A 12,576-nucleotide genomic window follows, 5' to 3' on the forward strand; every position below is an offset into this window, starting at 1 on the left:
TTCTCCTCCCCACCCTTCTCTTGCATAAGATGATTTCTATTTTCTTTGCTCTAAATTTCCTTATTGTCATAACATAGAGTTCCATTTCCATATATTTCCTGGGGTAAGCAATCAGTGCATTAATGTGGTTAAAAGCTGTGAGTCGCCTTCTGAATATAAAATACAGTTTGCATGCAAATAGCTGCTAATTCTTAAATTAAACGTGACAACACAGTGAGGAACTAGAAGGCAAACCTATGTAGCTCAGTCCTATATCTGTGCAAGTAAATATTTGTAACTACTGCTTCATGGCAGGGTTACAGACTGTAATGTTATCCTAGGATTGCAAGAATATTTGCCAAGGGGCAGTTTATCAGTGCAGATGTTTAGCAGTCCGTCTAGTAACTATATAACAATACATTTATTTATATCTGTACGTATTCAGGTAACCAATGAACCCCCGAAAGGTCTGCGAGCAAACATCAGACGAGCATTCACAGAAATGACATCTTCGTTTTTTGAAGAAAATATCCTGGGGAAAACCTGGAGAAAAATAATTTTTGGCATTTGTTTCTTCCATGCTATCATTCAGGTACCTCTTATTATTTTAAGAATATGAAAAAGGGCAGCAGCAACAGCTTCAGTAGATGTTACGCTGTTCAGAAAATATATCCCCTCTCTCTTTCTCCCTCTCCACAAATTTGTGTTCTGCCTTTCTTCCACATTGCTGTGAGTAGCAGCGCAGATGGGGGCTATCTCATTTTTATCACAATCTTAAGGTCTAGGCATGAGTTTCTTATATGAATATTTTAATTAGTTATTTTTAATTATTGGAAATTTAAAGGAGCAAATATTATCACATGTTTCTGAGGGCAGAAAATACAATTCCTGTTTGCTGCGTTTACAGCAGTAGATGAGCATCTTTATTGCTTTAATTTAATCCAAATAAAACAACCTGTAAATTTTTCATTTTTGCTGAAGTGTGCAATAAAATATTGCAGAAATGTACAGATTTTAGACCAGAACAGTCTGGAAAAGTTAGAAGTTCCATTTCTAATGCATTTGTAATAGTCTCACTTACGAAAAGGCTCCTTTTGAATTCTAAAGCAGTTGAATCAGAAGTGGATATCAGTGAAACACAATTATGCCTCAGTTTGATTATGTCCAAAGAACTTCGCTTTGGAAACATGGACATTTCTAATATTGAAATATAGATGCCTCGCCTTAGTAGTAGCGTTGAGATACTATACATACTTGAGAATTGGTGTAGGTCTCAGTAAATGCAATAGAACTTACTTCTGAGTAGACATTCATTTAATGGAGCTTTGAATTCATGTACTGTACAGTGTTTTTGATTAGTAAAATCCTGTAGAAGACTCAATGTTTACTGAGAAGCTAGTGTTTACATCTAACTTTTATACCAGGTTTCCCACAGCTTCCTCTGCTTTGTGATGATTCCCGAGCAATTCAGAAGCAACAGCTTCCTCAGAAGTCACAGAGCCAAGGAGGAACAACCCTAACCAAGACTTTCCACACACCCACTCAACTCTGTAAAAACTGGTTGCTTTCCTGACCTATGGACATTACTAGTTAGTCCTCCCAGATTTCCAAAACACTGGCTATACACTGCTGGTATCTAAAAGCCCGCCCTTCAGCTTGATCTCCAGATCAACAAGGATCCTTAATGGCGCATATCTCAGATGCAAACTAGGTGCAGTAAAAAATTAAAATAAAATCCTGAGTAAGGAATAATTATATTCATTACATTTTCCAAAACCATAGGAGCCCTTCTCCTAGTTAATTTCCTAGAGCATGTGTGTGCTACCTGACAGAATGATTACAGTTTAACAGGATCAATGAATGAATGAAATAATCCATGAAATGGCACTCAGTAGGAAACTAGCCAAACTAAACAGAAGGAGACAAATAATTGTTACACTAAAAAGACACCGTGCTCTGGTTTCTCTTCAGAATGTACACATCTTTTGCCTTTTATGATAAAAAAAATCCACAGAAACCGCATCGTGAAGTTCAGAGGACACTGATCAAACCTAATTTAATCTCTTTGTTGTCTCTTAATCTTCAAGGAGAGGAAAAAATTTGGACCTCTTGGTTGGAACATTTGTTATGAATTTAATGACAGTGACAGAGAATGCGCCTTATTGAACCTCAATCTTTATTGTCAAGAGGGGAAGGTGCCCTGGGATGCCCTCATATATATAACAGGTATAGTATTTTGCCAGTTTAATAACAGCTGTGATATTATTGCTTATCCATGCACACATTATTCCACAGTAAATGGGTGGATGGTGGTTAACAGGTTGAGATTGAATCCCAACAAAACACAAGTGCTGTTTCTGATCTTGCACGTGGAACCCATTTTTCCTGACAGCCTCATATGTCTGCTTTATGTATCTTGCTATCCACATCTGATCAGCATGCATACCTTCCTTAACCTCAAGGAGTTTGAGTTGACACTCTTTTTAAGAATAAACAATGTTAAGAAGAAGTTGAGAATTAGTGAAGAGTCAGGCACGGTGGAATATGTATTAAGTTTAGAATGTATGTTTAAAACATACAGAATCCTGTTTATAGTAGTTTAGGCAATGCATATTTCCTTTTAGGATAGTGATTTTATTTCACTAAAGTTAAAACTGCATTTTGCATACGTTACAGTGTTTTACTTACCGTACTATTTGGTTTCTACAAATGCTGTTTAAAATGGGGTTGAATTATGTCTGTGATAAAGCACTAACATTTAAAGTGAGCTTTAAATGTCATGCTTGTTTATTCATTTTTTTTTTGGTTTTACATTTTTTGCCAGTAGTTACCCGTGTCACAGGATAAATCGTCTCACTTGTAATAAACAGCAAATGTTCTATTTGTCTGTGCTGTGTTCTACCAAGCCGAAGAGTAGAATTACTGCAGATTCTTTGAGCTGAATGCAAGTGCTTTCAGGGTTGCTTGCTAAGTGAAGGCTATTCAGTGGGCACAAATTGCAACTGAAAGTACTCTGTCAGTATGAGTTGTGAAGATTTGTGCATTCACCCATGTCTGTCAAACACTTAGTTACAGCTAATTTGTTTTATTTCACTGGCAGTCTCACCGAGATTCCTTCTCAGCTGTGTAGGACCAACTATTTTTACTAAGTTGTTTATTATATTTATATCTTACTGCATGGCTCATTGGACCCTAGACCAGTGATTCCCAGTTGGTGATCCACAGACCCTGGGGGTCCACATAACCCACTCAGGGGGTCCGTGGCACCATTAACATAACAAAAACTATCATAGGGATATCAAATTTTTCAAAACTAGGGGATTCATGGCTTGGTTTTTGAAAAGCATGTGGTCCGCAGTACTTAGCTAATTGAGAACCACTACCCCAGACCATTTCCCAGTAGTGATGTATGGAAGTGAGAGCTGGACCATAAAGAAGGCTGATCACCGAAGAATTGATGCTTTTGAATTCTGGTGCTGGAGGAGACTCTTGAGAGTCCCATGGACTGCAAGAAGATCAAACCGATCCATTCTGAAGGAAATCAGCCCTGAGTGCTCACTGGAAGGACAGATCCTGAAGCTGAGGCGCCAATACTTTGGCCACCTCATGAGAAGAGAAGACTCCCTGGAAAAGACCCTGATGTTGGGAAGGATTGAGGGCACAAGGAGAAGGGGACGATAGAGGATGAGATGGTTGGACAGTGTTCTCGAAGCTACCAGCATGAGTTTGACCAAACTGTGGGAGGCAGTGGAAGACAGGAGTGCCTGGCGTGTTCTGGTTCATGGGGTCACGAAGAGTCGGACATGACTAAATGACTAAACAACAGCAAACCCCAGACCAAAGTGACTTGCAACAAGAATGGCAGCATCCATGATAGCAATAATGAAACCAGTCTAAACGCAAAGTTGAAAATGTCTGCAGTTAGAATTGGACTTGGAGATTAAAATCCACCTCCAGACCATTTTAAAAATAGTAAACAGCAGCAGATAAAATACTCTTAATTCAGTTATGCATAAGCAATCAGCCCCCTCATCTGGATACCTACGGAATCAAGGACATTTTTACCATTCACTATTTCTGAATTAAGAACATGTTGACTAGTTTGGAGGAAGTGAGGATAGGTGGCCTGGAGAGCTTCCTGCAGGAGAGAAGGACCTATGGTTCTACTCAGCCAGTCTTGAGTTTGTTTACTCAGTATGGCTATTTGAATTCCATGGCTCCAAAACAGTCACAGAAAACATCATACTTGGTCTGCACTGAAGAAAACCTGAATTGCATGAGCTTCTCTGTCTCTTCCATTTCATCAGCTGTTGAAATTTTGCTCCCCACAACAGCTCTAAATGTGACTTTGAGATTCTACTGTCATCACATTCAATTCCAGCCAATACAATTTTTGTTTCTTTTCTCACTATATTATGCAGGGACTGTGAAATCCCTGCTATAACCACAAAGGTCTCATTTTACTGCATTACTATCCTCTGTACATAAAAATTAGTTCCTTTAATCCAGCTTCTTAATATCTGGAAACAAAGGTATGACATACTCAAAATGTCAGGAGACATTATCTTATTTGAACAGAGCTGGTCAGTAAAACATTATCCTTGGGAGCTATTAATTATTCTTGCCTAGATTGAATTAAATAATGCATATCATCTGTTCCTAAAGGGATGAAATGCTTGCTTATCTCTTCAAAATAAGTATATTAGATACCAGTTCAAACAAACTCAGAAGATATCAAAGCTCGTTTCACAGTAGCTTTCTCAAGGTAGAAAGAATTTTATCCAGAAAGCAAAATTTCACAATAGCAGTCCTCTATCAGTAGCCATTTTCAAACCCTTCAGGTTTAACCTGTATTCCTTCCAGCAGATAGATATCCTAACAATTTTACAGTAGATATATTCTGCCAACTGAAAAGTACATTTTTTTCAGACTGATCTTTCTGCCATTTGAGTTATTTTTAAGGAAGTTCTCCAAAAAAATCAGCACTTCTGACATGAGTTACCATACATCCAGGTTTTCCTGGACATTTTCACGATTTCCAGAAATTCTGCCCAGATGCTATTAGCGCTGGACAAATCCTGGATATGTCCGGGATGTATGGCAGCCCTATTCAGTAATCCAAATGTATTAAATAACTGGACATTATTGTAATATAAATATAGTTCTGAATAGAAGCTAGTTTGGTCCAAATGTAGAATGAAAATTTTAAAAATCTGGCTTGTATCCAGTGTTAGTCCTGCTCAGAGATGACCTGTTTAAATTATTGGGCATAACTAACTTTCTTGCATTCATTTCAGTGGGCCTACTCTAATTTATTTAGGCCTTCTTTTCTTTCCTGTTACAAGGAAAAGAAGACTCAATGAATTCTGGTTTGAGAACATCACATTTTATCAACTAACCGTTCAGCAATGTGAAAATATATACCCCGAGAAAATGAATTATGTACAAAAAGTGAAAGATGTCACCATAATCTGTAAAACTGATGTTTTGCAGGCGAAATTACATATGGAGGACGTGTTACAGATGCTTGGGATCAGAGATGTCTTCGCACAGTCCTAAGGAGGTTTTTTGCTCCTGAAACGTTAGAAGAAGACTATAAATATTCAGAATCAGGTAAATATATTTTCAAGCTGTGGAGGTCTCACGTTAATGGAAGATTCTGTTAAAACAACAAAGAGTCCTGCGGCACCTTAGGTTTACACATTTATTATACATTTTTAGTTGTGAGTCCTTAGTTGCTTTCAGCACAGAGCTGTGCAGCTATATATAGAAAACCTGCTGAATGCTAGACATAGTTATATGCTTAATAATAATAACATATTTATTTTAATTTATATCCCGCCCATCTGGCTGGGTTTCACCAGCCACTCTGGGCGGCTTCCATCTTCCACCAGCAATACAACACAAAATCTATTGCCTACAGCTAAGTGCACTTGTGTACAGGCTCATCGGATAGAGACTTGCCTTTCCCAAACTCACTGTTTTGGCACTTCAAGCCATATAGCCATTCTCCTTACCGTCTGCCAATTTACTGTGGTGGACAGTGAAACCACTGGACTGGGTAATTCCCTCATCATGTGACAGAGACAGAAGCCAATAAATGTGGGAGGCAGGCTCAATCTCCTCAGTTTTTTCCCTCCTGCCTGACAGAGCAGTATGTAGGAATACGTATATTTTGATTGGTATTTATTGGTTTTGCCAAATTGGCAGAGCAATATTGGCATTCACAAAGTAATTACGTCCCTTGCAGTAATGACTAGCACACTGTTGTTTCCAGTGAAGATTTCCCAAGTGATCATTCCACAAACACGTGTATAAGATACAGGTTGAATGGCTGGCTCCTTCGGAGCATAAGAGAAGAAGCCTTACTGCACTGGGCTCCCCACTTGGCCTCTTTCCACCAATGCGATGTTGCGTGCATGTATGATGTCAAACACGTGCGACTCATGGCAGCTGCCCAATCTTAGATGCAAGACGGTGCCTCTGCCTCACAACAACCCTGTCAGATAGGTTAGGCTGAGAATGAGAGACTAGCTCAAGGTCAACCAGTGAGCTTCACGGCTGAGTGGGGATTTGAACCCTTGTCTCCCAGGTCCTAAGCCCACATTGGTGGTTCAGGAACACATTCCAGCCAGGCAAAAGCACTCAAGAGGGATACAGGAGACAGTGTTGACTGGGAAAGTCCCGAGGGCCACATAGAGAAATCTGGGGGGCTGTATCTATCCCCCTGGCTTAAAGTTCTCCACTCCCGATCTAGCAGTAAGCAACACCTGATTTCTCAGAATCAGATGACGGAAGAAAACTATCATATACAACTAAGAGTACTCTCCCTTCTGAGTGGGTAGAGTGTTTAGGAATACAAACATATCCTCCACCATGTTGGGGGGGGCCCTTTTCAGCCAGCAACAATGTCTGGGTAACCACTGTTGTTTTCTTCAGTTGGGATGTTCCACAACCGATTGCCAAATCTTTACAAAATCTGTGTTACTGACTATCAAACTTTGGGATTGTTGAAATCAATAATAATAATAATAATAATAATAATAATAATAATAATAATACAGTGGTACCTCGGGTTAAGTACTTAATTCGTTCTGGGGGTCCGTTCTTAACCTGAAACTGTTCTTAACCTGAAGCACCACTTTAGCTAATGGGGCCTCCTGCTGCTGCCGCGCTGCCAGAGCACAATTTCTGTTCTCATCCTGAAGCACTATTTCTGGGCTAGCGGAGTCTGTAACCTGAAGCGTATGTAACCCGAGGTACCACTGTAATAATAAAATTTGAGTCTTGCAACTCAAATTGGGTCTATTAGATCCCCAATGTTTAAGCAACGAGGATTAAATTCACTTCTGTGGCCCTTCCAGGATTAGGGGCCCTAAAGCTTGAGCTTCATTAGTTTCATATTAGATCTGCCCCTGGCTGGGATGTCATGTAAGACCCTGGGAAAGACAGCAACACCTTGCTTTGCTTAGACATGATTGCCTTGTTAAGGGGATGCAATTACTGAAGCTTTTTAAAACACAGACACACACACACACACACACACACACACGGATGAATGTAAATCCATACAGATTCAATTTAACACTTATAGGAAACCAGTTAGGAAAGGGCAGTTTTATTTCACTGTAATATGTAAATTGCATATCTGTTCTGGGAATCACAACATAAACATTTCACTTCACTGTGCTATTTTTACACAGTTAACTTTTCCGATTAGAGCAGCATGTTAAAGTTATTAACAGAAATGCCCCAGTTCAGGGATTTAGGAGGCCTGCAGGCTTTATAGATTCTAAAGAGATTACTGCATATTTTATAAGCTTTACAAGAACTCCTTAAAGTCTTTATTAGATCGTCTGAGTTTAAAGTTTAACACAAGGGAAAAGCGTCAAGAACTATTGGAAGGTCTGAAGTCCTCGTGAGTCTTTGAATCACACCGGATGCATTACATCCTTGTAGATGGTTAAATATAAGTAACACCTGGATATTTATCATTTGTGTGCCCTGTTTGCATTGGTCACACTGAACAGATCCACAGATCCATCCTCCTAGAAGGTGGTGCCTTCAAAATGTGTTTGAAAACTACCTTCATGGTGGTGTTTGTTTATTAGTACTGGATGGTATCCAACTGTTCCCACCCGCTTACACAACTTGCTTCCATTCAAGCCAATCGAACTTGCCCTTCCTCTCTCCCGCTTGGAGATCCCTCAGATTTCTTCCACAAACCTAGGAGACCCTGTGGAGCAGATGCAGGACTGCTGAGACCTGCAGGGAGGGGAGAGAGGAAGTCCTGCAACAGCAGAAGCCCAAAACACCAGCTTATTTCCTAACAGCAGCAACAATAAGCCCAGCACTATCCTTTCTCTGCAGCCTATGTTGCCCTGCAAGGCACAACCCACCTTAATGGTTCCTTTTATGCTGCCTGATTGCATCACTCCAGCCCTAACCCCATATCTTCTCCCATACCCTAAATTCTGGTCCCTCTTATAAGCCAGGGGATGTCGCCTCCTTTGATGTGCTGAAGCTCATTACCTCAAAGGGGATTGGCTTTTCACATCTATTCAACACTCAGCCCTTTTGATACTTTGAACTTCAAATGTTCTATCCCCCGGGCCAGTTCACCTAACAAGAAAATTAGTCTTTTCAATTAACACTTGTTGATTGGCTGGGATTACTGTCCTAATACACGCTTCAGAAATCTGCCTAATTTAGTTAGTGTTTACCCATGCTAAATATTGGGGCTTACACTACAGACTGTGCTTCCTTTGGCACATACATTTTTTTTTTAAAGCAAGCTTAATTAAACACCTCAAACCTTAAATTCTGTCACTACTTTAATCTAAATTTTTGGCTGTCTTGTACCCTCATATTCATAAAACTACAAAGCACATGTATGTACTATGATTCTGAATTAGTTTTGTATGTGACTAACCTTTTTCTGAGGGACGCGGGTGGCGCTGTGGGTAAAACCTCAGCGCCTAGGACTTGCCGATCGCATGGTCGGCGGTTCGAATCCCCGCGGCGGGGTGAGCTCCCGTCTTTCGGTCCCAGCTCCTGCCCACCTAGCAGTTTAAAAGCACTCTTAAGTGCAAGTAGATAAATAGGTACGGCTTTATAGCGGGAAGGTAAACGGCGTTTCCGTGTGCTGCGCTGGTGCTGGCTCGCCAGAGCAGCTTCATCACGCTGGCCACGTGACCCCGAAGTGTCTGCGGACAGCGCTGGCTCCCAGCCTCTAGAGTGAGATGAGCGCACAACCCTAGAGTCTGTCAAGCCTGGCCCGTACGGGCAGGGGTACCTTTACCTTTACCTTTAACCTTTTTCTGCTGTGTTTGCCTTTCTATACAATAGGTATATATTTTGCCCCAGTGGCTGACAGTCTGCAAGATTTTAAAGACTACATTGAAAACCTTCCTTTGATTGATGACCCAGAAATATTTGGAATGCATGAAAATGCCAATTTAGCTTTCCAGGTTTGTGAATATATTTAAGATATGTGCTCTAAGGTAATTAAGATAAATGAGTTATACTCCTTAACATTAAAGGAGAGTTTGGTTTAATGGTTGCAGTTGGTTGAAGAGAAATAACAAGCAGTGATTGCTAAGCAGTCCACACATGGCTGCTTCTTCCCCAAAAAGTAGTAGCTTTTGTTTTGTTTTAAAATCATATTATGATTTATTCAAAAGCTGCCTTTCATTAACATCAATAGTATCTGTAACAATTTATGATCTAATGGGCTTTAAAACTCTAATGAGAGGAAGAACAGCTTTAAAGTTACAACGACAACCAGTTCATTCAGATTTAATACATTTATGCTATTCAGTTTCCTTAAACAATTCTGAAGCAATTTTTTTAAAAAAATATTTACTGAAGGTCATCCTAATGTGCATGTGTAGTTAGCATTCTCAGTGGAGATTAGATTTATTTAAGCCAAGTGGGGGATTATTAATATTCAGTTAAAATTGCACAGAAAGCCCCAATTGACATCCAAACTGCATTTCTGTGCTTGATGGGGCACATTTGGACATTTGTGCACTGCTTCATAAACCATGATTCCTGAACTCTGTGTGCATCATGACTGCGTGATATTCCTTCACACACATCCTTATTCTGATTGCACATCATAGTTGGTGAAGAGATCTGTGTGTCTGTTAACATCTGACCTGGGGAACTGTGACTTAATGCTGTCTAACAAGTTGGCTTGTTTTAAACAAGCTTACCATATTTTTCAGTGTATAAGACAATGTTTTTTACTAAAAAAAAAAGTCCAAAATTTGGGGTCTTGTTATACACGGATGGTGAATGAACAGGGGTATATATTTTAAAAAAACACTATTTACGTTCCCGCGGTTGCCATGAAGAAGCTGCCAGAAGCCAGTTCTGGTGCTTTGAATATTTAATAAAATATCAAAGTTGCTCTGTTTGATGTTTAAAATATTGATTTCTTAATTTTGGGTTCAAAAAATAGGGGTCGTCTTATACATGGTGGCGTCTTATACATGGAAAAGTACAGTGTATATATAATGTTAACCACAGTTTGTTGGTTCAGACAAACCGACAAACTATGGTTGAGCAAAACTGAAAGGGGAAAGGTCTTCCTCGCCAAGCAAGATGGGAGAAAGGGTACACACACCTGAGGTTCCCACCATGCTAAACTATGGTTTAGTGCGACTTGCAAATGTAGCCAGTTATTGAAGCATGTCTTATCATTGGAAAAGAAGTATGTTAGTAACAATTAGAGATGTAATTTGATTATTGATGCTGGTTCAGATTACGATTTGACAAACTCATCACCTGTACCATTTCACTTGAATTCTTACTTTGCTATCTGATCCAGTTCTTTATTGAAAGTAATGCTATTTTTATGACTATTTTATGACTAGTTCAGATCTGGCTGAAAGCTCAACAAGCTGGTCATTGTCTGTTGAAGTATGCACCTTGCCTCAGGGTTACTGTCTGTCTGGTCAAGTGAGGATGAGAAGGTGATGAGCACACACACCACTTACTCTTCTTTGTCATTTTTTTTCTTGTCAGGTAGCTAGCATATTAACACCTTATATTGTCAAGCAAAGGGGTGGCTCTGAAATGGCAGGCAAAGACAGTTATGATCACCCACTATAAAAAGTGATAATACAGTGGTACCTCTGGTTAAGAACATAATTCATTCCGGAGGTCTGTTCTTAACCTAAAACTGTTCTTAACCTGAGGTACCACTTTAGCTAATGGGGCCTCCTGCTGCTGCCGCGCCATTTCTGTTCTCATCCTGAAGTAAAGTTCTTAACCTGAGGTACTACTTACGGGTTAGCGGAGTCTGTAACCTGAAGTGTCTGCAACCCGAAGCGTTTGTAACCCGAGGTACCACTGTATGGGACGACCTAGGCACATGCTGGCATTAGATGCATCAAATTGAATAGGGCCATCAAGGAAGTTTGCAAAGAGCATTGCATTTGCAAATGCAGTTGTCTGTGTGGCGTTCTTTGTTTAGCTGTGTAAGCTGATGCCTTCAGTGCACTGGAAAGCACAGCTGGAGTCACCTGCCCCCCTCCAAACCAAAGCAGAGAGGACACATTGTTATAGTTGTGTGACTCTGTCATGACACGACATATCATCTGTATATTTCTTTTCAGTCAAGGCAAATGGAAATGCTGTTGTGCTGCGCTGTCTCTCTGGGGGAGAACACTTTGCATGGGTCAAATAAAATTAAAGGGCGATTAAAGAAAATGTACTCCAATCAATCCCACCACCTCCCACCTCACATTTGAGCTTACAGATGATGCATTGTGAATTCATTGCCGTCAGCTATCCTGCTGTTCTAAGCAGAAGGATTGACTGCCACTGAAAGTGGAGGCTCCATTGGAGGCAGGATTCCTGTACACCCGCCTTAGTGATACTGCTTGAATTGTAACAAATTGCAGGAGGAACGACTTAAGGCAATGAGAATTTAGTAGGGTGGTTTGGAAAAATAAACATTAGCTGAATTTATACATAAAAATGAGTGTGGATGAAGGGAAATCCCACCCAGAAGTGTAAATTGAGTTCATTTTGAGGGTGAACTGCTGGGAAAAGGATGGCGATGGCCAAGGAAGTAAAATGAATTTATAGGGATGCTGACAGGGCGGGGTGGGCTCTGTATTTCCGCACCCACCTGCCAAATACACCACTTAGTTCTAGAATGGAACATATTTCAGGGTACAGGTGTGTTCATGACTCCCCGACTAATCCACCATACCCCAAAAAACTCAGTTCGTTTTTTTCAAGCCATGCCTTGCAGGGTGCGCTTATGATTTCTCCACATACTTTGCCCAGAAAAAAACAACAAATTTTAAAATGTGGTTTTGGATGGATTAATAATGAAAAATAATAAGCATAATCAGGATGATAGAAAAATAAATCTTTACTATAATTTTATTTATTTATCATCCACTCCTCACCCTAAGGTCTCAGGGCAGGGATGTGGGTGGCGCTGTGGGTTAAACCACAGAGCCTAGGACTTGCCAATCAGAAGGTCGGCAGTTCGAATCCCTGCGACAGGGTGAGCTCCCGTTGTTCGGTCCCAGCTCCTGCCAACCTAGCAGTTTGAAAGTACAAAGTGCAAGTAGA

The 12,576-nt window shown here is 40.3% G+C and overlaps 1 protein-coding gene across 1 annotated transcript in view; it reads left to right on the forward strand.

The window, feature by feature from the left end:
• The window catches only part of DNAH6 (dynein axonemal heavy chain 6), a 119,206-nt gene that overhangs the window by 90,555 nt on the left and 16,075 nt on the right, over positions 1-12,576 (forward strand). Inside the window, exons 67-70 of the mRNA XM_053371332.1 lie at positions 425-571; positions 2,067-2,205; positions 5,473-5,592; positions 9,328-9,449. Of these exons, the coding sequence (XP_053227307.1) occupies positions 425-571; positions 2,067-2,205; positions 5,473-5,592; positions 9,328-9,449 (528 nt within the window). The remainder of the gene's footprint in view (positions 1-424; positions 572-2,066; positions 2,206-5,472; positions 5,593-9,327; positions 9,450-12,576) is intronic.

This window comes from Podarcis raffonei, chromosome 17 (assembly GCF_027172205.1).
Source record: "Podarcis raffonei isolate rPodRaf1 chromosome 17, rPodRaf1.pri, whole genome shotgun sequence".
Lineage (NCBI taxonomy): Eukaryota > Metazoa > Chordata > Lepidosauria > Squamata > Lacertidae > Podarcis > Podarcis raffonei.